This window comes from Cyrtonyx montezumae, unplaced genomic scaffold, assembly GCF_038088225.1.
Source record: "Cyrtonyx montezumae isolate F1298 unplaced genomic scaffold, pur_monq_1.0 scaffold_110, whole genome shotgun sequence".
In the NCBI taxonomy this organism is placed as follows: Eukaryota; Metazoa; Chordata; class Aves; order Galliformes; family Odontophoridae; genus Cyrtonyx; species Cyrtonyx montezumae.
Genome location: NW_027071838.1, coordinates 46,122 through 73,982, shown reverse-complemented (window position 1 = coordinate 73,982; position 27,861 = coordinate 46,122). Strand labels below are relative to the sequence as shown.

Here is a 27,861-nt window from a genome sequence, read left to right as displayed (position 1 = left end):
GCTCGGTGCTGTCCCGGTACCCCATCCCCCTCCCCGATTTTAGCAGAGCGGTAATGGAAACTTTTGTATCGTCGCTATAAAACTCTGAAACCGGCGTGTCTGTGTCTGCGTCCGCTGCCGCGCCCTTCCCCCCCCCCCCGCCCTCGGCGTCCTCCCGGTGCCCGCCCCTTCGGGCCTCCGCTGCCATTGGCCGCGCGCATCACGTGCGCGCACCGTCCCGAGGGCGGGGACCGGGACCGGGAGAAAGTTACGGAGCGGGACCGAGTCCGGCTGCGCCCCGGAGCGGCTCCAGGTACCGCCCGCCCCAGCATCCTTCCGTTCTGTGTCGGGCCGCTTCGCCCCGAGCTTCCCCGGTCTTCCTCTCCCGGTTCGTCGCCCCCATCCCGACCTCTTCCCGCCGAGCTCCGGTCCTGACTGCTCCGTCCCCCCCCCCCTCGGCACCGGGATTAGTCCCGGAGCGCTCCCCGGGGCACCACCGACGATGGCAGCGAGACTTCACCGGGCACCGCTCCGGGATGCGGGCCCGTCGGGCCGGACCCCCCCCGTCGCCCCCCACCCCCTCTTCCCCTCTCCCCCTCCCAGCAGGTCTGGGGGGGGTCTGTGCGTGTATGTTCGCGGGGTGCGGTGCCCCCCTCCCCCCCGGAGCGCTGCTCCAAGTGTCGGTGCCGCCGCTTCCTTCCTGCGGGGCCCCGCGCACCTGCCGGGCGGCATCACCAACGCTAAAAATACCGCGGCGGCAACCGGGGGGGGGGGCTGAGGGGCCGGGCTGGGGGTGGGGGGAGGATAACGGGCTTGGGGGAACACTTCCCATAGCGCACCCTCTGACCGCGGCCAGCCCCGGGACCCCCGCCCCACGGGGTCTTCTCCCCTCCCGGTACCGGGGCTCTGAGCACCGCTGGGTCCGTGCTGCTCCGGGGGGGGGGGGCGGGGAGGGTCGGGATGGGGGCGGTGCCTCCGCAGCTGTGCGGGGAATGTGCAGAATCCGCGGGCACCGCGACCGCCCCGTGCCCGGTCCCAGCGCTGCCGGGGCTGATCCCGCTGCCACCGGGGAGAGGCGGCTCCGGGGGTCCCGTCGCACCCGGGGCGGGGATCGCGGCTCTGCCACCCGTTGCCCTTTGCTCTGAGCTCATCCACTCGTTTTGCCAGGCAAATCAACCCGGAGCGGGGCCGGGGTGAGGTCGGTCCGTCCGTGTGTTCGTGTGTTTGTTTGTGTGTCCGTGTGTTCACGCGTCCGTCTGTCCGTCCGTGCCCGTCTCCTCGCAGGGGGTCCCGCAGCCATGGCACAGAAATCGGACTCCCGGGACTCGGATAACAGCTGGGTGCTGACGGGCACCGAGGTGAGGGCATGGGGCCGGGAGGGGGGGAGGTTGTGGGGAGCAGAGGGGGGGCTGGGGCCGGGGGTCCCAATGGCTGCTTGTCATCCCCAGGGGCTGCCTGTGGACACCGTGGGGCCAGAGCGGGTTTCAGTCTCCCACGAGGATGAGGACGAGGAGGAAGGGGAGGAGGAAGGCACCCTGGACGCGGGCACAGGCACGTGGGGAGGGGGCAGTGCCGGTGTCCCCGGTGCTGTGCTGTGCTCTGCTCACTGCTGACCTCTGCTCCTCCGCAGCTGATGGCAGTGAGGATGGAGCCCCCTCCCTGGGTGAAAAACAGCACCTTGAGGTTGGGGTAAGCAGGAGGGGACCCGTGGGACGGGGGTCCCGCGTGGGGGTGCATCACCCCGACCCCTGTGTCCCCAGGGCTCGGAGGAACGCTTGGATCCCAGTGCCAGTGCAGAGCTCCCCACGGAGTCCGGACCTACAGAACTCGGTACGACGAAGATCCGGGAGCAGGAGCAGCACAACGCTGAGCCAGGACCACGTCCCGATGTCCACACCACAGGTCAGCGCCGTGCAGGGTCCGGGGGGGCACTGAGCAGCAGTGCTGGTCCATGGGTGCCCCCTGCAGCTCTGCATCCCTCCCCAGGGCCGCTGCCGGAGGAGGGGAGCTGCACCAGCAGTGACGACGACGTGGAGGGGCTGCGGCGGCGGCAGGTCCACCAGCCCCGCGCTGGGACCCCTCCTCCTGCACCCATCCCACGCCGGGTGACGCAGGATGAAGGCAGCGAGGAGGGGCTCAGCACCAACAAACTGCTGCTGGGAGCGCTGGCGCTGGTGGCTGTGGCTCTGCTGATCGTCTCCGGTGAGTCGGGGGTCCTGGGGTGGGGGGGTTGGGGGTGCACCAGGTGGAGGTCGCTCTTGCTGTCTCTTTCCTTTCTTCCCCAGGTGGTTTCTACGATGTGGCAGATGGTGAGTGGGGGGGGGGCCGTGCCGTGGGGCCGGACACGATGTGCTCGATGTCACCGTGAGGTCCCTCCCCAGGTCCTGCGGATGTGGCGAGCCACGACGCGATGGATGTGGAGCAGGAACCGGTGCCGGACAACGGCAGCGTAAGGAGTGGGGCTGGAAAGGGGTGACCGCGTCCTCAGCACCCGCAGAGCCGCATCCCACCCCCCCCACAGGACTCTCCCATGCAGAAGCCCCCCCCGGACAGCGTGCAGTCCATGAGCGTGCTGCTGGACCGCCTGGCCAAGGAGAACCAGGACATCCGCCTGATGCAGGCTGAGCTGCAGGTGTGTACACAGCATCGTGCCCCCCCTCCGTGACCTCCTCCCGGCTCTACCCTTCACCTTCATCCCCCCCCCCCACCCCAACCTCTCCCCCAGGCCCACAAGGAAGAGCTGCAGACGCTGCTGCACCAAAGCGAGGGCGCAGCAGCGGCGGCCGGAGCGCAGCGGCAGAGTTTGGCCAAGGAGAACGCCGAGCTCCGTGCCGCGCTGCAGCGCGAGGCCGAGGCACTGCGGGCTGCACGCGCAGAGCTGCAACGCCTGCAGGCCTGGGGGGGTCCCAGCGACCCCCAGCCCCACGAGGAGCAGCCCCACGGCCCCGCCGCCCCAGTGCATGGGGAGGGGGCCCGGCACGAGGCGCGGCACCGCGGGGTGTTGGCGTCGGTGCGGCACGAGCTGGCAGCTGCCCTGCAGCGAGCCCGGGGTGAGGGGGGGCTGGAGGGGCTCACGGAGGAGCTGAGGGCTCTGGAGGAGCGCCTGAGCCGGGAGCTGGGGGGGGCTGAGGGGGCTGAGGCATTCCCCGGGCATTGGAAAAAGGGGTTCAAGGTGGAAAAGAAGGAGAGGGGGTGGCACAAGCGGGACGGCCCCCACGAGAGGGGCAAAGCCCACAGGCACAGCGGGGAGCCCCACGGCAAGGAGCCCCATGGTAAGGAGCCCCACAGAAAGGAGTCCTACAGCAAGGAGCCCCGGCCCCACCGGGAGCACAGAGTGGGCAAAGCTGGGGGGAAGTGGTCCCGTGGCCCCCGGGAGCTGTCCCCCCTCAGCCACTCCCGCGCCCCCCAGGGCTGCTCGGGGGTGACCGACTGCGCCCACAAGGAGGGCCGCGATGTGTTGGGGGCCGCGCTGGAGCCGGTGCAGAAGGCGCAGTTCTTGCAGCTGCTGGAGGGTTTCATGGGGCGGTTGGGCTGGGGGGGGCATTTCGGGGGGGTGGCGGCACGGCTGGACGGTGCCTTCGGGGCCGATGGGGTCTTCGCCCACGATCGGCGGCGCTTCGTGGATTTCGTGGAGGAGGTGGAGGAGATGCTGGAGGACGTGGCGCAGCGCGAGCGCGGTGATGAGGAGGCGGCCGACGGCTTCGAGGAGTTCGTGATGCGGCACTACGCTGGGTGAGTGGGGGGAGGGGGGGGGGGGGGAAGAGAAGGACCCCCGCACCTCCAGGACCCCAGATTTCTAGGAGCTCACCACCCCCAGGACCCCCTCCCTCACCGCACCACTTCCATTGCAGCTCCGGTGGGAAGGAGCACGGCCGCAAAAGCTGGAGGCAGCATGGGGGGGGCAGATAGAGCCATGGGTCCCTGCTGACCCTCCCCCCCCCCCCCCTCCCTCCCCCATGGGCTGTGTTTGGGGGTCCACGGGCTGCCATGTGCACAGTGTGCCCCTCCAACCCCCCCCCCCCCCCCGTCACCCCCCCGAGTGATGCACTGTGTGATGCTGCACTGCTGTAGATGCAATAAAGTCACTGCTGGGCTGAGCTGTGCCTGTTGTGGGTGGGGGAGGAGGGGAAATGGGGGTTTCTGGGGGGTTGGTATTGGGGAAATGAGGGCGCTGGGGGTTGGGGAAGGGGGTACTGGGGGGGGCTCCGGGTGGGGTGGGGGGCAGTGAGCATGTGGAAGTTGGGGTGCCCCCCCCAGCCCGGATTTGCAGTGGCTCCACCCCCCAGCAGGGGGCGCTATTACGCGGTGGGGGGCGGAGCCAACTGCAGCACCGCCCCGGGCCGTACCACCGCACTCCTACGGGGGGGGGGGGGAAAGGGGTTGGGGGGGCGATCCGTGGGGGCGGGCGGGGCGGGGCGGGGAGGGGCGGTTCCCTCGCAGCGCATTGGACGGGAGCGGGGCGGGGCCGTGTGGCGCGGAGGTGGTGCGGGGAGGGGCGGGGGATGGCGGCCCCCAGAGCGGTGCTGCTGCTGAGCGGCAAAAGGAAATCGGGGAAAGACTTCGTGGCGGCGGAGATCCAGAGCCGGTACCGGGGATGGGGGTGGGGATGGGGTGGGGGGGGGGGGGGCGGATAGCGGGATACCGGCGGGGGCGGTACCGGAGGGGGGGGAGGGGTGCGGTACCGCTGTCGTGCCGCTGATCGCTCACCCCTAGGCTGGGCCCCGACGTGTGTACCGTGCTGCGCCTGTCCGGACCCCTGAAGGAGCAGTACGCCCAGGTAGGGCTGTGCCACGTGGTGCCGTGCCGTGCCGTGCCGTGCCGCGTCACGCTGTGATCTGCAGCACCGCACCGTGCCACGCTGTTGCCACGTGACACCGCACGCATGCCAAGCTGTGCCGTGCCGTGCCGTGCCATGCCATGATCTCTCGTGCTGTGCCGTGCTGTGCCATGCCAGCCTGTACTGTGCTTTGTGCCGTGCTGTGCTGTGCCATGCCATGCTATGCTGTGCTGTGCTATGTTTTGTGTTGCACCGTGCTGTGCTGTGCCGTGCTGTGCCATGCTATGCCATGCTGTGCTTTGTGCTGCCCTCTGCCATGCCATGCCGTGCTCTACCATGCTGTGCTATGTTCTGTGCCATGCCATGATCTGCTGTGCCATGCCATGCCATGCCATGCCATGCCATGCTCTACCACACTGTGCTATGTTCTGTGCCATGCCATGCCATGATCTGCTGTGCCATGCCATGCCATGCCATGCCATGCTCTACCACGCTGTGCTATGTTCTGTGCCATGCTGTGCCATGCCATGCCATGCCATGCCATGCTCTACCACGCTGTGCTATGTTCTGTGCCATGCTGTGCCATGCCATGCCATGCCATGCCATGCTCTACCACGCTGTGCTATGTTCTGTGCCATGCTGTGCCATGCCATGCCATGCTCTACCATGCTGTGCTATGTTCTGTGCCATGCCATGCCATGCCATGATCTGCTGTGCCATGCCATGCCATGATCTACCACGTTCTGCACCACGCTGCGCCGTGCCGTGCCGTGTTCTACCACACTGTGCCATACTGTGCCGTGTCACACTGTGCCCCACACCGTGGGCTGTGCCCCACTCGTGCCCTCTCCCCACAGGAGCACGGCCTGGACTTCCAGCGGCTCCTGGATGCCAGCGCCTACAAGGAGCAGTACCGGCAGGACATGATCCGTTGGGGCGAGGAGAAGCGCCGCGCCGACCCCGGTTTCTTCTGCCGGACCGCGGTGCAGGGCGCGGCACAGCCGGTGTGGGTGAGCAGGGATGGGTATGGGGGCTTCGGGGGGGGCTCCGTGGGGCTCAGGGTGGGCACTGACGCTGCGTGTGTGCAGGTGGTGAGTGACACGCGGCGCCTCTCAGATGTGGAGTGGTTCTGGGGCGCCTACGGGGACGCCGTGCTGACCGTGCGTGTCACGGCCACCGAGGAGACGAGGAGGAGGAGGAGTTGGGTCTTCGTGGCAGGTGAGCGAGCTCTGCTTCCCCCTGTGCACCGCAGCCGCCGGGGGACATGGCTGTTCCGTGTCCCCACTGCCATCCTCTGTCCCTATATCCATCTCCTGTCCCTATAGCCGTCCTTTGTCTCTGCTGCCCTTTCCAGTCCCCGCTGCCGTTCCTTGTCCCCGTGGCTGCCCCCTGTCCCCACTGCTGTCCCTGTCCTCGTGGCCATCCCCTGCCTGCAGGGCCAGGACATAAAGCACCACAGCACTGAGCAGGGATTGAGGGGTCCTGACCCGTTCTGGGGGCTCTCTCTGCTCCTCCCCAGGGGTGGACGATGCTGAGTCCGAGTGCGGCCTGGACCAGGGGGTCCCCTTCGATTGGGTGATCGCCAACGACGGGGACGGGGCGGCCCTGGGTGCTCAGCTGGAGGCACTGCTGCAGGACGTCCGCAGCCGCCTGCAGCCACGGGGCTGAGGGTGGAGGGGGTATGGGAACCTCATCCGTTGCGGGGCCTTTGCCCCTGCGTGGGCCTCGTGGGGTAATGGTGCTGGAAAAAAGGGGGGAGACCCTCCCCACCCCCCCCAGAACTTCCACCTGCAGAGGCTGTGCCTTCCTGCAGGAGTGGGGCTTGCTGCTGCTCAGGGACCCTCGACCACAGAATGGGGACAGTGCCCCGTGTCCCCCCCATGGTGCCTCCAAATAAAGCTCTGACGCTGAATAACACGTGGGGTCTGCATCTCCTTCCCGTGGGGGGGTTCAGCTCTGCCCTTCTTGTGGAGTTCTCTGCCCAGGGAGGGATGGAGGTGGTGTGTGAGGTGCATTTAATTCCCTCATCCCCGAGCCAGGTGCCTGCTGCTGTGCTGTTGTAAGTTTCCTGTTGTGGATTATCCACATCTGAAGAGGACACCCCCCGCCCTAATGCTGTGTGCATCCAGCTGGGCTCCTGCAGCAGCCGGGCACCACTTTGGGGGGGGGACAGGGACCCTTTGGGGTCTGCAGAGGGCACGGCATTGGGACATGGGGTCGCTGGGAGCCAGCCTGGCCCCCTGCCCCCCTCATCGTTGCTGTGCCCTCGTCCCTGCAGAGCGCAGGGGGTGACCCAGCCCCATCCGTTCCCCACCAGCTCCAGCTGCTGCCGTAATCCCCAACCTCTGCTCGGGGCCCTAAGGAGATTACCGAGCATTGTAGGGCGGCAGCTGGCGGGGCGGCTCCTGGGGGCCATACAGTCCCCCCTACGGGGACAGCGCGGTCCCCGGTGCCCGTCCCGGAGCCCCCCGTAACGTGGCAGCCCCGGTGGAGGGGCGGTCACGGAGAGGATGAGCCGCAGCCCCGGGCATCACCCGGGCCCCGCCGCTCCCCGCCCCGACGTGCGCTGTCCGGGGCGCGGCTCCGGCCCCGTCGGTGGACGCGGGGTTCCTCGGGGCGGTCCCGGGACGCCGCCGTCGGGGCGCCCGCAGCCTCCGCTCGCTGCTCCGTTTCCCCCCGGCGGACTACAAGTCCCGTGCGCCCCGCACAGGCGCAGGGGCCGGGGGCGCGGGAGCGGGGCGGGGAATGATGTCAGCCTGCGGGGAGCCCCGGCGCGGCCAATGGCGGGGCGGTGCTGGCGGTGGGGCCGGGCCAGCGGCGGCGGCGGGGGCGGCGGCGGCGGCGAGCGCGCAGCGCCGGAGGGACGCGGCTCCCATTCATGAGCAGCCGCGCGCCCGCCGCCCCGGGGCCGGGGCCGGTGGTGGCGGCGGTGGCGGCGGCGAAGAACGGAGCGGGAGGCGGGCGGCCCGGCCCGGTGCCGGTACCCGGCGGAGCGGCGGCGGCGGCGGCGGCGGCGGCGGCGGGGCAGGTGCGCGGCGGGCGGTGAGGCGGCACCGCCATGGACACGTCGGGGCACTTCCACGATTCGGGCGTGGGGGACCTGGAGGAGGACCCCCGGTGCCCGTGCCCGTCGTCGGGGGACGAGCGGCCGCCGCCGCCGCCCGCCGCGCTGCCGCCGCTCCAGCACAGCCTGTTGCACTCCTCGCCCGGGTCGCTGCGGGCCCCTCCTCCCGCCGCCCCCGCCGCCCTCCACCCTTCCTCCCGCCACGGCAGCCAGCTCAACCTCAGCGACCACTTGGGCGGCCACTCGCCGGGCTCGGCGGTGCCGTCGGGGGGCAAGCACCGGCAGCCCAGCCCCCTGGTGCACCGGCGGGACAGCAACCCCTTCACCGAGATCGCCATGAGCTCCTGCAAGTACAGCGGGGGGGTGATGAAGCCCCTCAGCCGGCTCAGTGCCTCCCGCAGGAACCTCATCGAGGCCGAGCCCGAAGCGCAGCCCTTGCAGCTCTTTGGGGCCGGCGGACCCCCTGAAATCGTCGTCTCGCGCGAGGACAACCACGCTCCCCCCGCCCGGCCCCCCACCCGCCACGGCCCCCACGCCGACCGCCCGTCCGCCCGCCCCGCACCCGCCACCTTCGCCAAAGGGCCCAAACGCAAAGCTCAGAACATCGGGTACCGGTTGGGCCACCGGCGCGCGCTCTTCGAGAAGCGGAAGCGGCTCAGCGACTACGCGCTCATCTTCGGCATGTTCGGCATCGTCGTCATGGTCATCGAGACCGAGCTGTCCTGGGGGCTCTACTCCAAGGTACGGGGGAGCCCGGCAGGGCGGGAGATGGGGACGTTGGGTCCTGAAAGGGGCATGTTGGGGGTGTTGGGGTAATGGGGGGCGTTCAGGTCTTGTATGGTTGGCGATGGGGGTGTTGGGGTCCTGTAGGGTGGGCGTTGGGGTGTTGGGGTCCTGTAGGGTGGCCGTTGGGGTGTTGGGGTTCTATAGGATGAATGTTGAGGATGTTGGGGTCCTGTAGGGTGAGTGTTGGGGTGTTGGGTTCCTGTAGGGTGGCCATTGGGGTGTTGGGGTCCTGTAGGATGAACGTTGAGGATGTTGGGGTCCTGTAGGGTGGGTGTTGGGGTGTTGGGGTCCTGTAGGGTGGGCATTGGGGTTCTGTAGGATGAATGTTGAGGATGCTGGGGTCCTGTAGGGTGGGCATTGGGGTGTTGGGGTCCTGTAAGGTGGGTGTTGGTGTTCTATAGGATGAACGTTGAGGATGTTGGGGTCCTGTAGGGTGGGCATTGGGGTGTTGGGGTCCTGTAGGGTGGGCATTGAGAACATTGGGGTCCTGCAGGATGAATGCTGGGGACGATGGGGTCCTGTAGGGTGGGCATTGGGGATGTTGAGGTCCTGTAAGATGAACCTTGGGGATGCTGGGGTCCTGTAGGGTGGGCACTGGGAACACTGAGGTTCCATAGGGTGGGTGCTGGAGATGTTGGTGTCCCATGGGGTTGGCACTGGGGTTCCTATGGGGTTGGCGTTGGGGATGTTGGTGTCTCATGCAGTGGGCATCGGGGTGCTTTGCCCCCACCGATGTTGGGAGATTTGCTCCTGAGGTCACAGTGGCGTTGGACATTGGACGGGGCGGGCAGTGACAGATGCCCATGTGTACCCCACGTGCCTGGGGGGTGTCAGGGGACGGAACGGGATCTGTCACTGCTGTAGCTCCTGGACATAGAGGGGAGGGGTCTGCCAGACCCCCGCGTGGTCTTGTCCCCACCTGCAGCTCTTACCCAGAGGCCTCATAAAGGCCCCATGTGTTCCTTTCGGGCTGAGAGGGGTCCTGGCCGTGTCCCCCCCCTCCCCACCCTACAGTCTGAGGGTGGGAACGCAGAGACTGAGTGCTGCAGGGGACAGAGGCCCCACTGCCACCAGCACACGGGTGGGTGCATCCCCTGGAGGATGTCCTCTCAGGGTGGGGGCTGCAAAGTGGGGGCTCTGGGGGTCCTCATCCCCTCCCATCATGCGAACATGCGGCCGTCCCCATCCTCTCCAGGCGTTCCTTGAGCAGCCGCGGTGCAGCGGTGCTCTCCATCCTCCTCCACACCCCTTTCTTCCATTTTATTTTATTTTTTTAATTTTTTTTTTTTTTAATCGCAGGACGGTGTCTTTTATTTATAATTCTCCCCCCCCCCCACACACCCCTTTCAGCTCTGCTCCCTGGCTGTGCTCGTTGGCAGCGATATGAATAACTCTTTGTATAGACATCTGTCATGTTATTTATACCTATCCATGAGGGGAAGGGAACAGGCACCGCGCTGCGTGGCACCCATGGGCGTCCGTGGGACAGCGCTGGGGGCGGGGGCTCGGGGGACGCCGGGGGTCCCCGCGTGGCGGTGCCATGTGTGGAGGGGACGGAGCGGTGTGGGAAGGGGCCGTGCTGCTTCCCACCCTCATCCAGCAGTGCGGGCGGAGAGGGCAATGGGGCCGGGAGGAGGCAGAGGTGGGGATGTGCCTGGGGGTCCCGTGGTCCCGGTGTCCTTAGTGGGGGTGGGATGGGGGCGTGGGGGCCTCGGTGGTGCTAGGGGACACCGGGTCCTTCTCAGCACCCTGCTGCACGCCTCGCAAGGAGGGGGGAGGATGCGTTTCTCCGCCTCCAGAGCCTCTCCCGCGGGTGTTCCGCTTGTAGGAACGGTGCTGAGGTGCTGTCCCCCCCCCTTCCCCACCGCTGCCCACCACCACCTGCAGAGCCGCAGAGCCCACGGCCGCGATGCCGCCCGCAGCACCGCACCGCTCCCCGACCCCGCGATGTGAGCCGGGGAAGACCCCCCCCCCTCCAACCCCCCCCCCGTGAGTCAGCGCTGCCCCCGCGGTGCACGGAGTGCAGACGGGGACGGAGAAGGGTCAGTGTCACCACGTGCCCGCGGTCCCCTGGGGGCACCCTAGGGTGCTCCCCGCACGGATCCGGGGCTCTATAAATACAGACCCCCCCCCCCCAAAGCCCCCTCCGATGGGAAACCGGAGCTCGCAGCGGGGCCGTGGCCGTGCCCGAGGAGTGGGGCCGGCAGCTGTTGCGTGGATGGGGATTTCGGTGCCGCCGGCCCTGGCCCCGCTCCAGCGCGGCCCCATTGGAGATGCCACGCGCTCTTTGGGGCTGGGGGAGGACCCCACCGCCGTGCAGCCGCGCTTTGCTCTCTGCCCACCCTTTTTGGGGACACGTGAGTGGCACACGGTGTGAGCAGCACATGTGTCGGGGTCCCTCGTGGTGCTGCGGTGCCGGTGCCCCCGGACGAGGTCTCGGTGCCCCACGGTGTTGTTGATGGCAGCGTGGGAGCCGGCAGTGGCTCTTCCTGCTGTGTTCCTCCGGGACCAGCGCCGGGCTCCGGCCGTGCTATGCGGCCGTATTGTGCCAGCCTGCCCCATAGCCACACCGGGGGGGGTTCTGCTAACCTGCCCCATAGCAGTGCCAGGGGGGGTCTGCCGTCCTGCCCTATAGGCACAGCTTGGAGGTCTGCTCCCTGTGCTGCGCTCTCGGAGCTTTGCCATGGGGACATTCGGTGCTGGGCCGTGCTGGCACCCATCTGCCTGTGTGCTCGCCCATAGGGTGTCCCCGTGGAGGTGACACGGGGTCGGTGTTGGCAGTCAGCGGAGGAGGGATGCACCGGGCATGGGATTTTCCCATCTGCCACCCATCCCCGCTGTGCTGGGTTGGCACATGGCTCCACGCACGGCACCGCGTGCCAGGACCTCATCGGGGCACATCGGGGCATCCCACGGTTGTGGGGTCGGGTGATGCCGGTGCTCTGCAGCCACGCTGGCAACGGGAGGGTTAAAGATGTCTAGACGGCGACTGAGATTGGCCCTAAAGGATGCCAGATCCGTTGCGGGAGTGACATCTCTGCAATTAATCCCGGTGTTCCCCCAGGCACCGCTCCGCTATAAATAGCCGCGGTGCTGTCGGAGCGCTCGGGGTCCCACCGCCTCAGGGTCCCGCGTGGGTCCCGTGTCACCGGGCAGGGCGGCGTCTTCGAGTTTGGGGGGGGGGACCCTTGGCACGAGCCCTCCCTGAGGGCCGCCTATTAATAGCGTTGTTTGGTCCCGGCACTTCTCTCAACACAGCCATTATATGCAGACAATTGCACGGCGGGTGCCAAGTGCTGGAGCCGCTCACAATGCGCGGCCCCGAGCTCCCCGTGCTGCCTCAGCTCGGGGAAACGTTGCCCTAAATAATCCCACGCGGAGGAAAAGCCCCACAGAGGGGGTGATGGGATGGGATGGGGTGGGGGCGGCGGTGGTGTTGCACTGGGGTCTCAGCACGGCAATGGGATGGGTGCTGCCGTCTGTCTGTCTGTCCTGCTGTCCCTCTCTGTGCCACCACTGTGTCAGTCCTGGGGTGGAGTGAGGGGCTCACAGGAACCAAACAGGGTCTGGGGTCTCACACGGGGAAAATGAGCACTGCTCCTCCCCGCAGGGACCTGCAGGAGGTGGGGAGAGTTTTACTGTAGTCGCCATTAAATCAGGGGTCAATTGACATAGGGCTAATTAGCAGGAGGGTCTTAATTAACTTGCCCATCAGGGTGCCATACCGTTGGGCTGGGTGCAGGTGGGTCACCAGAGCCGTGGGGAGGGCGGTGGGTTCAGTGAGCGGACCACGGGGGTCCTTCAGTCCCATCCCCCCAGCTGACCCTCCCTCCCCCCTCTCTCCCTGCAGGACTCCATGTTCTCCCTGGCCTTGAAATGCCTTATCAGCCTCTCCACCGTCATCCTGCTGGGGCTCATCATCGCCTACCACACGCGGGAGGTGCAGGTACGTCCGGGCTGTGCACGGGGGACCCGTCCCCATCGGCTCCGTGTGCTCTGCGTGGCTTTGGAAGCAGGGATGTCCACTCCCCCCCCACCCCCTCCGTCCCGTCCCTCTCACGGGGACAAACGGCTGCAGGAGCCACGGGCTCCGTCCCGCACATCCCCTCATGCTGCCCGCAGCCGGGTGCGAGCCGCAGGTTTTCTCCCTCTCTCCCCACTCCGGACTTGTAGGTCGGGGGGGGGGGCCGCATTTCTCCTCTCTCACCGCGCGGCCGCTCTGCCAAGGAAAGCTGTGAAATACTTTCCTAATCACGCCGCCCATTCTCTTCCTCTCTGCCCTCCCCGGCTTTGCAGGGAGATAAAGGCTCCGGTTCGCCCCGGTTTAGTACCGGCGTTTTGGGGCCGGGAGGGGCCGGGCACAGCGTGGCCTGCCCTGTGGGGTTGGGGGCTGTCCCCTGGTGCGACCGTGACCCAGCACCGCTGTCCCCACGGTGCCCATCCCTCGGGAGCAGCCAAGGAAAGGCGCGGGAGCAGTCACCTTCCTGCCGGGCCCGCGGCCAAACCGGGGCTGCGGCGGCCGAGCAGCGGTGCCGGGAGCTGCCGGCGTCACACTGCACCCACCGAGGGACACCGGGAGCGGGGTCCCTTCATCCTGCGCCGTACGCGCCGTCGGGGCTGAGCTCCCGAGTGCAGAGCTCCGCAGGAGATCTCTGCCCCTTTGTGCGGGCGAAAGGCCGCCCAAAGCAAATATTTGAGGAGCTGCGCTGTGCTGCAATAATATTTACCCCCAGGGCCGCTGTGTTTGTGCCCGGCCGGGCTGAACCCGGCTCGCCGCCGCTTCCTCCGCTCGTTGTTCTTGGTTCTGTGCTCCCGTCCCGGCTGAGCCCCGCGGTGCCGCAGCTCCCGCTCGACGTGCGGGGCAGGGCTGCTTAAATCCGCCAAAACCTCGCGATTTGGGGACAGGCCGCTGCGCTGGGGGCTGTGAAACCGAAGCACCCCCAGCGCGGAGGTGTCCCACCCCCAGCTCTGCCCTCCCCCGCTTCCTTCCACCCCTCCCCGTGGGCTCTCCGAGGTCTCTGCATCCTCACATCCTTCAACGCGCAGCCACGCGGCTTCTGTAGCCGATGTTGGGTGGCAATTAGCGGCGCGTGCTAATTTCCTTGCTGCCCATCCCTTCCCCCCCCCCCCAGTGCAGACCCCTAAATGTGAAGTCCAGCACCCCTGGGCTGGCGGAGATGGGTTTGAGTCCGCTTGCTCCCACAAATCCGCGCCTGCTGTCGGCGGCTCTGTTGTCTTTTAGGTGCTTAGAAAGGGATTGCTGCTAATGCGCCCGTGATCCCGGCGGGGATGGATGTGGGGCCGCCAGAGCCGTAAATCCTCTGCCACCGCTCCTCCCCACCTGTGGGAAGAGCTCAGCTGCTTCCCCGGGTGTTAATTATGTTAATTGCCAGCTCCCTGGGGACGTTCCCAGCTCTCCCTTTGCCATATGGGGCAGTACTGTCTGGGGGTGGTTCTGGGGGGCAGTGTCCTGCTGGGATTCTGTAGGGCTGTGGGGCGGTTTTTGGGGGGCAGAAGGAATCCATCCATCCTCAGCTCCCCCCACAGGGTCCCCTGGGGTGGGCACAGGATTTCCCCTCATCCCATCGCTGCTCCAAATTTGGGAGAGAAAACTCGAGGCTGTTTGAGGAACTGTTGGACGGGATGTCCTGGGAAGGTGTCCTTAGAGACAAAGGAGTGGAGGAAAGCTGGCTGCTCTTGCAGGATGCCTTTCTGAGAGCACAAGGGCACTCTGTCCCTCTCAATAAGAGCCCGGGCAGGGGAGGCAGGAAACCAGCATGGCTTGGCAAGGACTGGTCACACTGGGGAGAAGGGATTGTACCGACTGTGGAAACGAGGACGTGTCACCTGGAGAGAAAACGTCACTCCCATTTACAAGAAAGGGAGGAAGGAGGACCTGGGGAACTGCAGGCTGGTGAGCGTCGCCTCTGTGCCTGGGAAGATCACAGAACAGACCCTCCTAGAAGACAAACTGAGGCACACGAGGGATGAGGGGGTGACCTCGGCCGGGCTTGGGTGGATAAGGAGTTGAAGGGCTGTAGGCAGAGGGCTGTGTCATGGCACAGTGTCCCTGTGGAGGTCGGTGACGAGCGGTGTCCCCCAGGGGTCTGTCCTGGGACCGGTGCTCTTCGATATCTCCATCAGTATCTGAGAAGGGATGATAAACGGAGGGGAGTCAACTTTTTATGAGAGCAGGTAGTGATAGGACAAGGGGGGCTGGCTCTAAGCTCAGGGAGGGAAGGTTTAGATTGGATGTCAGGGGGAAGTCCTTCATGGAGGGAGGGGCGAGGTGCTGGTACAGGAGAGGACTCCATCCCTGGAGGTGTTCAGGACCAGGGTGGGTGGGGCAACCTGGGCTAGCACCAGAGCTGGAGGTCGGTGGCACTGTGGTGGGGGGGTTGTAACTCGATGATCCTTGGGATCCCTTCCAACCAAAGCCGTTCTGCGAAGCTGGGGATGCCCGGGTATCGCCGGACTGTGCCGAGGTTTCCATGGAAACCCCATGCAGCCGTGAGCTGCCAGTGCTGGGGAGTGGGGTGGGGGGGCTGTGCCAAGGGCCCCCCCTCCCCCCCATCCCGACACCCTTTGCCCAGTATGCTGCCAAAAGGCTCTTTCTGCCTCTTTCCTCTCGCTTATTTGTTTATTTTTAACACCCTTTTCCAGGAAGGAATGGGCTGTCAGCTCGCTAAATGCCTGAGGATCTCCCCTGACAGCTTGGAGCGTTTTTATAAACAGTTTCTCCAACAAAGCAGCTCAAAGGAGCGGAGCTTTCCCAACACAGGGAGGTGGCCGAGCCGCAGGCAGTGTGCGTCAGCCCCCGGGGACGGCTCTGGGGGACGGCCCCGCGCTCTGCCCGTGTGACACAGTGCTGCCCTGGGGTCCCACCCGTGCTCCCACCCCCCACCCCCCCCCTTTGAGTCCGTCTCCAGCCGTGTCTTTGCAGAGCGCTCTTTGTGGGAGGTCCCCGCTGGTGTAGGGGACGGCACTGATGCCTCTCTGTGTGCTCTGTGCAAAGCAAAGGGCGGTGGGAGTGTGTCCTGCAGCCCTTCCCCCTTCCCCCCCCTGTGGGGGGCTCGGTGCAGACCCCACCGCAGCGCTCGGAGGAGCTGCTTCGCCCAGGATGAACCTGCGCGTTGCCATGACAACGCAGCATCCATCGCTGCCTTCCTCCCGAAAAGTCACCCTCTGGGCGCAGCTGGGAGCGGTGGCACACGGTGACACTGCTGCCGTGCAGGAGGTGTCTCATGGGGTGGGTGAAAGGGTGGTCCTGCGGGGACACTGTGCAGTGGGGGCATCCCGTGTGCCCTGGGAGTGAGCTGGAAGGGACCTGAGGCTTTTGAGTGTCCCCAGTGTCACCGCCATGCCCTGAACGGGAGGAGGTGGGGATGTCTTGGCCCTGCTGTCCCCATCCGTCCCTGCTCCTTTGGGGGCATTCCCCTCAGCCCAGTGGAGCTGTGTGATGGGGTCCCCTCCGTGTCCATCCCCTCAGTGGTGGTGGGATGCTGCAGGGATGCTCAGGACCCCTAGTAACCGCGGGATCTCATAGGGCCATCAATAACCACGGGGTGCCATAGGTCCACGGGTAACTATGGGATCCCACAGGGCCCCCAGAGATCCCATAGGGCCACCAGTAAACACAGGATCCATGGGGCCACCAAAAACCATGGGATGCCATATACCAACAGTAGCCATAGGATCCCACAGGGCCACCAGAGATCCCCTAGGGCCACCAGTAACCATGGGACCCCCTAGGTCCACCAATCACCATGGAAGTGGGGTGCCATAGGGCCACCGATGACCACGGGGTGCCACGTGGCTGCCCGTAACCGCGTGCTCCCCCTCCCCACAGCTCTTTGTGATCGACAACGGCGCCGACGACTGGCGGATCGCCATGACGTACGAGCGCATCCTCTACATCAGCCTGGAGATGCTGGTTTGTGCCATCCACCCCATCCCTGGGGAGTACAAATTTTTCTGGACCGCGCGCTTGGCGTTCTCCTACACGCCCTCGCGGGCGGAGGCGGACGTGGACATCATCCTGTCCATCCCCATGTTCCTGCGGCTCTACCTGATCGCGCGGGTCATGCTGCTGCACAGCAAGCTCTTCACCGACGCCTCGTCGCGCAGCATCGGCGCGCTCAACAAGATCAACTTCAACACCCGCTTCGTCATGAAGACCCTCATGACCATCTGCCCCGGGACGGTGCTGCTGGTGTTCAGCATCTCCCTCTGGATCATCGCCGCGTGGACGGTGCGGGTGTGCGAGAGGTGAGGGGGGGGGGGGACGCCCAGGAGGTGTTGTGGGGGTGGTGATGGGGATTGGGGCACCCAGGTGGTGCCATGGGGGTGGCAGTGGGAAATGGGGGCACCCAGGAGGTGTTGTGGGGGTAGCAGTGGGAAATGGGGGCACCCAGGAGGTGACATGGGGGTGGAGATGAGGATTACGGACACCCAGGTGGTGCCATGGGGATGGCAATGGGGATTGGGGCACCCAAGAGGTGCCACGGGGATGGAGATGAGGATTACGGATACCCAAGAGGTGCCAAGGAGATGGTGATGGGGATTGGGGCACCCAGGAAGTGCCATGGGGATGGCAATGGGGCACCCAAGAGGTGCCACGGGGATGGAGATGAGGATTACGGACACCCAGGAGGTGCCGTGGGGATGGAGGTGAGGATTACTGACAGCCAGGATGTGCCAGGAGGATGGCGATGGTGATTGGGGGCACTCAGGAGGTGCCATGGAAATGGGGAGGTGAGCAGCTTCGGTGGGTGCAGGGGGGATTTGCACAGGGAGAGGTGCAGCTCGGCTGTCTGTGAGTGAGTGCCATGACAACACGGTGCTTCCAAACCCACTGCCGGATGGCAGCGCGGCACTCGGCACTGGCGTTGCTGTGGCGACCGGTGCCAGCGGGTACCACGACGCGCCGGCATCAACAGCATCCCCGTGGTACCGGGGCCATCCCAGTGCTGTCCCAGTTGCTGGGAGCAGTTCTTCCCCATTCCAGCAGCCCGGGTGGGATGCAGAGCCACGAGCAGGGCAGCTCTGGTTGCTCAGTTGGGCACTCTGTCCCTGTCTCCATTGGGAGCACATCCCCACGGAGGATGGAGACGGGGCACGCGCTCAAGAAGACAAATGCACGATATGATTTGCTTTAAGTGGATTAGCTCAATCGCATGAAATCCCTTTAAGTCGCCGTGGCGGGACGGTGCCGGGCTCAGCGATGCGGGGTCGGGTCACCCCATCTGTTCCCTCCTCCTCCTCCTCCTCCTCCTCCTCCTCCCAGTGTCACTGTGTGATCCCATCTGCATCCCTGTGCTGCACAGAACCACGACTCTCAGTGGTGTGGAAGAGCACTGGGGTTGTGGGAGCTCTTCCAGGCCGTGCTCCTCTTAATGAGGTCTTTAGAAAGTGCTGGAGAGCTGTGTGCCCTCGCTGCATCAGGAGGTTCTCCTTTGGGAATCCTGAAAGGGAGCGGGCAGGCGGGGGGGGTCTCCTGTGGGGGGGGGGGGGGGGGGGGGGGGGGGGCTTCTGCACCGGAGGGGCTTTGTCTGAAGGCACAGAGGATAGGAAGGACTGGTGAGGAGCGGAACAATGCGGGAGGACTGCTGCAGAGTGGGGTCATGCAGGGGGTGGGGGCACACAGGGAGCAGAGACACGCAGAGAGTGGGGACGTGCGGGAAGTGGAGTCACTCAGGAAGCGATGCTCTGACCCTACATGAGTGCTGGCCCGGTGTGACAGCAGGACCCTCGTGCCCACCCACGGCAGCATGCAGGGAGGGGATGCAGGGAGGGGATGCGTCCCCCTATCCCCACCCCGGCAGCCCTGAGGGCTCCGTGCCCCACCGTGCACCCCCGGGATGGTGGCGCGGTTGGGGTGCATCCCCGAGGCCGTGGCATCGCTCCAGGCGCCGTCTTCCCCCCCTTCGCCCCCCCCCTCCACCCCCCCCTCCGGGTGCCACATCCTCTCCGGAGGCAGCGAGTCTCTTAGCAACCCTCACCCCACCGCTGCCTGCGGTGCTGCCGCGCTGCCCGCGGCCGGCACACGTGTGCACACACGTGCGTGCAGCCCGCTCCCCTCCCGCATCTTGCACCGGGGGGTTGCATTTTTCACCAGAGCTGTTTGCATTCTGCACCGAGGGGGGGGAAGTTGCGTTGTCCTCCGGGAATGTTTCCGCTTTGCACCAGGCTGCATCTCACACCAGAGGTGTTTCCATTTCTCACTGCCGTGGGGCAGTTGCATTTTCTACCAGGGGTGTTTGCGTTTTGCACTGGTGGAGTGGTTGCATTTTGCACCAGATGTGTTTCCGCTTTGCACCGGGGGTAGCAATTGCATTTTGCAATGGTGGGCTTTGCACTTTGCACCAAGGATGCTTGCACTTTGCACCAGCACTGCTTTGCATTTTGCACCAGGGATGCTTGCACTTTGCACCAGCACTGCTTTGCACTTTGCACCAGTGCTGCTTTGCATTTTATACCAATGCTGCTTTGCACTTTGCACAAATGGGCTTTGCACTTTGCACCAGTGGGCTTTGCACTTTGCACCAGTGGGCTTTGCATTTTGCACCAGCACTGCTTTGCACTTTGCACCAAGGATGCTTGCACTTTGCACAAATGGGCTTTGCACTTTGCACCAGCGCTGCTTTGCACTTTGCACCAAGGATGCTTGCACTTTGCACCAGCACTGCTTTGCACTTTGCACCAGTGCTGCTTTGCATTTTATACCAATGCTGCTTTGCACTTTGCACCAGTAGGCTTTGCACTTTGCACCAAGGATGCTTGCACTTTGCACCAGCACTGCTTTGCATTTTGCACCAGTGGGCTTTGCATTTTGCACCAGCACTGCTTTGCACTTTGCACCAAGGATGCTTGCACTTTGCACCAGCACTGCTTTGCACTTTGCACCAGCACTGCTTTGCACTTTGCACCAGTGGGCTTTGCACTTTGCACCAGGGATGCTTGCACTTTGCACCAGTGGGCTTTGCACTTTGCACCAGTGGGCTTTGCACTTTGCACCAGTGGGCTTTGCATTTTGCACCAGCACTGCTTTGCACTTTGCACCAAGGATGCTTGCACTTTGCACCAGCACTGCTTTGCACTTTGCACCAGTGGGCTTTGCACTTTGCACCAGTGGGCTTTGCATTTTGCACCAGCACTGCTTTGCACTTTGCACCAAGGATGCTTGCACTTTGCACCAAGGATGCTTGCACTTTGCACCAGCACTGCTTTGCACTTTGCACCAGTGCTGCTTTGCATTTTATACCAATGCTGCTTTGCACTTTGCACAAATGGGCTTTGCACTTTGCACCAGTGGGCTTTGCACTTTGCACCAGTGGGCTTTGCATTTTGCACCAGCACTGCTTTGCACTTTGCACCAAGGATGCTTGCACTTTGCACAAATGGGCTTTGCACTTTGCACCAGCGCTGCTTTGCACTTTGCACCAAGGATGCTTGCACTTTGCACCAGCACTGCTTTGCACTTTGCACCAGTGCTGCTTTGCATTTTATACCAATGCTGCTTTGCACTTTGCACCAGTGGGCTTTGCACTTTGCACCAGTGGGCTTTGCATTTTGCACCAGTGGGCTTTGCATTTTGCACCAGCACTGCTTTGCACTTTGCACCAGCACTGCTTTGCACTTTGCACCAGCACTGCTTTGCACTTTGCACCAGTGGGCTTTGCACTTTGCACCAGGGATGCTTGCACTTTGCACCAGTGGGCTTTGCACTTTGCACCAGTGGGCTTTGCACTTTGCACCAGTGGGCTTTGCATTTTGCACCAGCACTGCTTTGCACTTTGCACCAAGGATGCTTGCACTTTGCACCAGCACTGCTTTGCACTTTGCACCAGTGGGCTTTGCACTTTGCACCAGTGGGCTTTGCATTTTGCACCAGCGCTGCTTTGCACTTTGCACCAAGGATGCTTGCACTTTGCACCAGTGGGCTTTGCACTTTGCACCAGTGGGCTTTGCATTTTGCACCAGCGCTGCTTTGCACTTTGCACCAAGGATGCTTGCACTTTGCACCAGTGGGCTTTGCACTTTGCACCAGCACTGCTTTGCATTTTGCATCGGATGTTTTCGCACTGGATTTCCTGCCCGCTCCCGGACCCACAGCCACGCACGTGCTGCTGCAGCAGCATCCTCGTGCCGCGACGCTCTGCTCCGAGCCGGGGTGATGCTCCTTCCGGGGAGAGCAGACGAGGGGGTGACGGAAACCGACGCTCGGGTCTAAACAATTGCATCAGCCCTTGGCGTGTGCAGCCGCCCCTCTTCCTGCTCGTGCTGATGCCAGCTGCTCCTGTTTATGAGCTCCGAGTGCTTCTGGGAAGAGAAAGCGTCGCTCTGTCCGGGAGCTCTGCAGATCTTCGTTCCCATCCCGTCCCGATGTCACAGCAGCACCACGAGTCCCTTAGGGGCTGTGCTGTGGGGGGGAAGCACGTCTGCGTGGTGTGGGGTTTGGGTGGGTTTGGTGTAGGGGGAGAGGGTGAAAATGTCCCAGTTTTGGAGGGGGATCCATCACCGTGTGGCCGTACTCTGCAGCTCTGCGCTGCTGCCTCCTCCTGCTGTGCTGATCTGTTGGGGTCTCCCGTTACTATGGGGGGGGGGGGGGGGAGAGAAAAACAAAATGCAGAAAGAGGAGAAAACCCAACTGTTGGGAGAGTTACGAACTGCAAGGCTTGGATGAATCGATTTGCAGGGAATTGCCAACAGCTCCATCTGTTTTTCCTCTAATGATTTCGCGAGGAGGCCGAGAGGAACCTGCTGGGGGGGGGGGGGGGAAGGATGCAGGAGACAGGGCTCCGTGATGGGGAGGTGGGGGGCTGTGGGGTGCACTGCCCACCCCAAGGTGCTTTGGGGGGCTCCTGACCCCATAGGAAGTGGGGCAGTGGGGTTCAGTGGGGCTGCATGGGGGTTTGCAGCATCCCTGGATCTGTGGGTGCTCTGTGTGTGCACCCCATGGTGCTCTGGCAGCCGGGAGCTGATGCGAGGTAGGGGGACAGAAACAAAGCAGCACGTGGACATCGGGGGGATGGTGTCCCCCCTTTGTAGGGCTGGTGGTGCTCGGGGTGGGGAGCTCGTGCGTGGCTCAGGGTTGCTTCAAGCAAAGCTCCTGCCGAGTGCATCCTCCCCTTGCACCATCCTGCCATCCCAGATGTGGGTCCTGCTGGGTCCCTTTGGTGCTGCTCAGCCCCATGCCCTCCCACTGTGAGTTCTGTGCATCCCAACCCCATGGGTCCAGGGGGGCTCCTCTCCACCCACACCCACCCTCCTGCAGCCCCACATCTGTTTCTGCCATCAGCCACGTGGCACCGGGGAGGGGGGGACCGCACCGCAGTGACAGCTCTGACCGAAAGCAGAAGCCCTCACTGCTGGATTTTTGGGTGGTTTTTTTTACCCTTCGATTTTTATGCCGGAAATTGTGCAACCTCTGTGGGTTTGGGGTGTCCTGCTGCATCGTTCATCTTCATCCTCTTTGCTTCGCACAGTGCAGGAGGAGCCCCACCCCCCAGCGTCCTTTGGGACCATCCCCTGTGCCAGCACTCCCCATGGTCCCCAGCTGCTGTCCCAGCCCTGTCCCCGGCTGTGACACTCACACTTCTGTGTCCCCCTCCCCCCGCACAGGTACCACGACCAGCAGGATGTGACCAGCAACTTCCTGGGGGCCATGTGGCTCATCTCCATCACCTTCCTCTCCATCGGGTACGGGGACATGGTGCCGCACACCTACTGCGGGAAGGGGGTCTGCCTGCTCACCGGCATCATGGTAAGCACCGCGCTCTCCGGCCGGGAACGGGGGGCATGGGGTGCTCTGGGGGACCCGTATCCCCAGTGCTCTGTCCAAGCATCGAGGTCTCGCAGCCTGAGAGCTGCTGGAGCTGTCCTTACTGTTGGTTTATCAGTTTTGTGGTGATTTCAGTTTGAGGGAGGGAGCAGCCAGCCCATAGCTGCGTGGGGATGGGCTGGTCCTTAGGAAGCAGCGGATGGGGGGACCAGGGGCCCCGTGCATCCCTTGGCTGCCGGTCTGACTTCCATCACACCGAGCAATCCCAACTGCTGCTGCATCCCACGGGGAGCAGGGACAGCTGGGAGCGCTCCCGCCCACAGCACCGACCCGCAGGACCCCGTCTACCTGCTCCAAGGGGCTGTGAGCCGGCCCAGCTCACGCTGCTCTGCAGCTGGGGACGGCTGCTCCACGGCTCTGCACTGCTGTCCCCATCCTCCGTAGCGTGTGATGCTGCCACGACCCAAAAATCCACACTGGGGGGAGGTCCCGGGGCTCACACCCCACCCAAGCTGATGTTGTGAACTGTGGTACTGTGCAGCGTCCTGGAAATGGGGCGGGGACCTCTGGGCTGGGGACCCCCCAGTGCCGCCCTGCCAAGCACTAGTAGTGCACTGGGGGTCCCCAAAAAGCAGCACTGGGGTGGGTGTGCTGCTGGCAGAGGGAGAGACAGTGAAAGCCAAGAGCGCATGCTGGAAGCTGCAGGGACCCGAAAGGACTCAGCTCAGCCCATGATGTTAATTAATGACTCTTTAATAAATAAAGGATTGCGTGCCAGGGTCATGGGCCTCTGCCAGAGCTGCGGGAAGGGGGAGCGGCGCGGGCAGAGCCAGGCGGCACAGAGCCCTGGAGGAGTGGGGTCCCCTGCCTGGCACCTTCCGTTCCCAAACACGCACCGGATCTGGTGCTCCTTGCCAAGACAAAGCCCGTGCCAGCTGCCACCGGCTGCGGCCAGATGGGGGTCCGGCCCCGTCCCATCACCACTCCCCTGTGGGTGCTCCGTGTCTCCTTGCCGCCTGGATTCCTCATGGGTTGCCCATCCCATGGGGACATACAGTGCTGGGATGGCACCGGTGGACGTCAGGGACCACTGACCTCGTCAGTCAGCCCCGTTAATTACTGGGAGCACTGGCTGCTGCTCAAGGCCGTGCTGCAGAGTTTGTGCAACCTGCAGGTGGGGGCTGGGGGGCGCGCGGTGCTTCTGCTAATTGGGGTTTGCACGTGGTTCCGTGATCCTTGGGGTGGGAATAGAAGTGGGGGGGGGGGGCAGGTGAACCCCATCCCCAGGTGATGTCCCCATGTCCCCCCCCATCTCGCTGTCCCCGCAGGGCGCTGGCTGCACGGCCCTGGTGGTGGCCGTGGTGGCACGGAAGCTGGAGCTCACCAAAGCCGAGAAGCACGTCCACAACTTCATGATGGACACGCAGCTGACCAAGCGGGTAAGGGCTGGGGGAGGGGTCCGTGGGGGGGGAGGGGAAAGAGGGGGAGGGGGTGCAGCATCCCTGGGGCTGATCCCATTGGAGTGCTGAGTGCAGAGCATGTTGAAGCATTAGGGTAAAAGCAAAGAGCATCGGCCCTCTGCTCCGCTTTGCAGCACTTTGTGAAATGCAGTGAGTGTGGCTGCACCCCGGGGAGGAAATACGCCTTATTTTCTCCTTCTCTCGGAGGAGATGGACCATCTCCTGTGGTGGAGCATGAGCTCACTCATCTCGGCGTCGGGGTTTTGGTGATTCAGCAGCTCCGTGCTGTAGCTGAGTGCCGTGCTGCAGCGATGCTGTGTGCTCCGTCCCAGTGGGGCACCCACAGGTCGTGTGGGTCCGTGGGTGCTGGTCCCAATTGGGCTGCAGCCCCCAGACCCCAGCGTGGCACTGGGATGGAGATGGGGCTGTGGGACACCCAGGTCAGGTCCAACATGAGCAGAGCACACAGCAGCATTGGGGTTTCAAGTTCAGACGTCTCCTTACAGAATAACCCCACTTCTCCCAGGGAATTAAATCCCACATTTTTCCGTTTGTGCTGTGCGGTGCCACGGCGTCGATGTCACTTCAGGTGACACAGATGGCACAAGATGTTCTGTCCTCAGCTGTGTGTGAGCTCAGAGGAGGAGAGCTCTGCCTGCAACCCAGTGGTGCTATAGGGCTGGAGGGGCTCCCAGTCCCCATTTGGGATCACTTTTGGCACAAGGGATGCATGGAGTTAGGAGCAGTGCAGGCACAGGGGTACTTTGAGCCCTCATTTGGCTCTGGGGGGTGCAGGTGGGGCACCCCCAGAGGGCAAAGAGAGCGAGGAGCCCCATGGCTGGAGCACGTTTCCCCGAAGCACTGAAACAGGATGGGGATGAAGCAGGACCAGGGTCCATCTCTCTGCCCGGAGTGCTCCATCCCTGCCGTGCGTGACCCCACACACGTCCAGTCCTGCGGACGGAGCTCCCAGCTGGGACGAGTCAGCTCCTGTGATCCCAACCAGCAGCACCCAGCGGGGCCAGAGCTCTGTTTCCGTGCAATAACTCGTCCCACGCGCTGCAGCAGATGGGGCCGCTGACCCGCTGCCCTTCTCTTACAGATCAAGAACGCGGCGGCCAACGTCCTGCGGGAGACGTGGCTCATCTACAAGCACACCAAGCTGCTCAAAAAGATCGACCACGCCAAAGTCCGGAAGCACCAGAGGAAGTTCCTACAAGCCATCCACCAGTAAGCGGGGAGACATGGGGCGCTGCGGTGGAGGGGGAGGGGGCTCTGAGCCTGGGGAGGGGGTCCCTCTGGGATCCCACGGCGATTAGGAGAGCTGGGCTTGGGGAGGGGGTCCCTCTGATGTCCCGCAGTGATGGGGGGGGCTGGGCTCGGGGAGGGGGGTCCCTCTAGAGTCCCGTGGCAGTGAAGAGGGCTGGACTTGGGGAGGGGATCCCACCCCATCCTCAGCATGGTTCTCCATTTGCTGGCAATGGGAAGGTCCCGGCAGTGTTTTGTGTTTGGGAAGAGTGGTGCCTCACGTCGCTCTCCCCCCTCCCCAGGTTACGCAGTGTGAAGATGGAGCAGCGGAAGCTGAGCGACCAGGCCAACACGCTGGTCGACCTTTCCAAGGCAAGTCCTCCCGTAACCCCACGGCCCCGTGCTCCTCCTCCCTCAGAACACCCGAGGCAGGACCTGGCTGACCGCGGTGCTTCGGCTCCTGAGCTGTCAGTGGGAACAGTTCGCAGCCCCTGCATGCACAGCAGAGCACACCACGAGCAGGGACGGGGGGGGGGGGGGGGTCACCCCGTTTCCAATAGGGCTCTGTGCTCTCCGCCCCATGGGAACGCCCCACGGTCCAGCTGGGGATGCTCAGGGCTCAGCAGTCCTCAGGTTTCATCATTCCTGTCTCCTCGCAGCGGAAACCGGGCGCGCCAAGCACCGGTCCCGGCACGGGGGAGTCAGATGAGCACCGGGTGTGCGACGTCTGCTGTGCTGTGCTGAATCCCCGTGACCCCGATGTACCCACCCCTCATCCTGGGCTGGTGTGGAGGGGCTATGGGGCAGCGGCTGGCTCTGCTGGAAGGAAGGAGTTAAAGTGATGGGGATTATCTGGAGTGCTGCTCCCAGATGGCCAAGCATCCTCTGGGGCCCCATCCCCGCCTGCATCCCAGCAGCAGCTGGCTGCAACCAGCCCTCTCCGTGCTCTGCTGTGGGGGCAGCTCTGTCCTGGGGGCTCTGCGGGAGGGTTTGAGTGCAGCAGTGGGGCTGGGGTGGATGAGAGCAGCCCGTGTGTGGCACAGAAGAGCCCTGCTAATAATTTTGCTGGGGCACAGATGGGAGCAGAGGCTGCAGAGTGTCACAAAGCTGCAGCAGCCCCTTCATGAGCTGCCCTGCCATCAGCTGCTGCTGTGTGAGGCTGAAGGCTCTGCACAGGGCACGAGCTGGCAGTGCTGCTGTCCCCATCCCCTCCACTTGCTCTTTCTTCCCTGCATTGTGCTGAGCTCGCAGAGCCCCGGGGCGGTCTGATGAGAGCTGACAGCAGCAGGCTCAGGGTTGCAGAGCAGGCAAAACCTCCGGCTGCGATAGCTCAGGAGCCATCACTCTTAGAGCCCCAGGAAGGGTTGGGGGCTGCGCTGCTGCACAGGGGGGCTCCAAGGTCTCAAAGCACTGAGCCAACCTCTCTCCTTCCCTCCGTAGATGCAGAACGTGATGTACGACCTCATCACCGAGCTCAACGACCGCAGCGAGGACCTGGAGAAGCAGCTCGGCAGCCTGGAGGCCAAGCTGGAGCAGCTGAGCACCAGCTTCAACTCGCTGCCGCTGCTGCTGGCCGACATGCTGCGCCAGCAGCACCAACGCCTGCTCGCCGCCGTGGTGGAGGCTCGGGCTGTTGCCGTGCCCACCGGCACCCCGCAGACCCCGATGTCCGAGAGCCCCATTGGGGTCAGCTCCACCTCCTTCCCCACCCCGTACACTAGCTCCAGCAGCTGCTAAAAGCGCAGAGCAAAGCCCCCTCCCGGCGCTCCGTGGACACGGGGAGAGCTGGCGGCGGTCCCGAGGACCTGGTGTTCCCGCTGGGAACGGTGTTGGAGCGGTGACGCCTTGGGATGGACATCTCCCCCCCACCCCTCTCTCCCCACCCCCCCCCCCACCCCCACCCCATTTCGGTGCCTCTACTCGTGGTGAAGGAAGGGGACGGAGGCGACGCCTCGCGGCGCTCGGTGGAGGACAGGAATCCACGCTCAATCTCAGGTCTTCACATTGAAAACAAAACGAACACAAACCAGTCGGAAGCACTGAAGCGACGGAGACACCGGAGGGAGAGCATCGCACCATGTGGAGCGCAGGGGGATGGGGGCTGCTCACCCCCCCCCCCCCCCCGTGGTGTGTTCCCCTCCTCCTGCCCCGCAGCCCCGGCGCTGACCCTGGAGTTCTTGCACAGCTCTGCCCTGAGATGTCTGTGCTCCGTCCCGTATCCTTACCAAGACACCAACACGTTCCCCTCGCTGTGTTCCAGGGTAGGTGGTGGGCTCCGAGCTGCCCGGGGGGGGCTCTCTGCTGGGGCAGAACCAGATCTTTATTTTGGCTCATTGGAGCCCAGAACAGTGCTTAACACAGGTGTGGGGACGGCCCCCCCGGTGCCCCCTGCCCCATCTGGGGGTCTCCAAGCCATGGAACATCCCTACAGTTGGGGAAGGCACCGGGCACAGCTCCGACCCCAATGCTATGGACGATGCTCAGTGTGGGACACTTCATCTGTTTAAAACCACCCCAAAACCGGGGTTTGCTGGGGGTCAGCAGCACCGGGGAGCAATGGTCCCTGTTCTGCTGTCACCGTGTCCCCCCTCTCGTGTCACCCCACAGCGGTTCGGGGTTCTGCCCGGTCCCCGCGCTGCCCCCGCTCTGGGGACGGTGTTTGCTGCTTTCAGTGAAAACACAGCAGAGGATATTTATATATTTTTAAACAGATGAAGTAAGCGTGTAATTACTCCGTGATATTAATTACACATCGCCCGGCAGT

The 27,861-nt window shown here is 64.3% G+C and overlaps 3 protein-coding genes across 3 annotated transcripts; all 3 read left to right on the top strand.

Annotated features, from left to right (window-relative positions):
- The first annotated feature begins 227 nt into the window (after nucleotides 1-227).
- Nucleotides 228-3,897, top strand: PBXIP1 (PBX homeobox interacting protein 1). The gene is made up of 11 exons (XM_065729841.1): nucleotides 228-292; nucleotides 1,147-1,337; nucleotides 1,428-1,530; nucleotides 1,610-1,668; nucleotides 1,740-1,881; nucleotides 1,966-2,181; nucleotides 2,265-2,288; nucleotides 2,361-2,428; nucleotides 2,501-2,611; nucleotides 2,705-3,711; nucleotides 3,831-3,897. Exons 2-11 carry the CDS (start codon nucleotides 1,278-1,280, stop codon nucleotides 3,886-3,888), a joined length of 1,848 nt encoding a protein of 615 aa, XP_065585913.1. The 5' UTR covers nucleotides 228-292; nucleotides 1,147-1,277; the 3' UTR covers nucleotides 3,889-3,897.
- Nucleotides 3,898-4,472: 575 nt separating this feature from the next.
- Nucleotides 4,473-6,538, top strand: PMVK (phosphomevalonate kinase). The gene is made up of 5 exons (XM_065729853.1): nucleotides 4,473-4,564; nucleotides 4,693-4,756; nucleotides 5,614-5,766; nucleotides 5,845-5,974; nucleotides 6,276-6,538. The coding sequence occupies exons 1-5, from the start codon at nucleotides 4,482-4,484 to the stop codon at nucleotides 6,422-6,424; spliced, it is 579 nt and encodes a 192-aa protein (XP_065585925.1). The 5' UTR covers nucleotides 4,473-4,481; the 3' UTR covers nucleotides 6,425-6,538.
- A 1,261-nt stretch (nucleotides 6,539-7,799) lies between these two features.
- On the top strand, nucleotides 7,800-27,113 carry KCNN3 (potassium calcium-activated channel subfamily N member 3). Its single transcript, XM_065729840.1, has 8 exons — nucleotides 7,800-8,561; nucleotides 12,457-12,552; nucleotides 16,456-16,874; nucleotides 22,230-22,371; nucleotides 23,718-23,828; nucleotides 24,952-25,079; nucleotides 25,400-25,469; nucleotides 26,538-27,113. The coding sequence occupies exons 1-8, from the start codon at nucleotides 7,815-7,817 to the stop codon at nucleotides 26,832-26,834; spliced, it is 2,010 nt and encodes a 669-aa protein (XP_065585912.1). The 5' UTR covers nucleotides 7,800-7,814; the 3' UTR covers nucleotides 26,835-27,113.
- The last annotated feature ends 748 nt before the right edge of the window (nucleotides 27,114-27,861 follow it).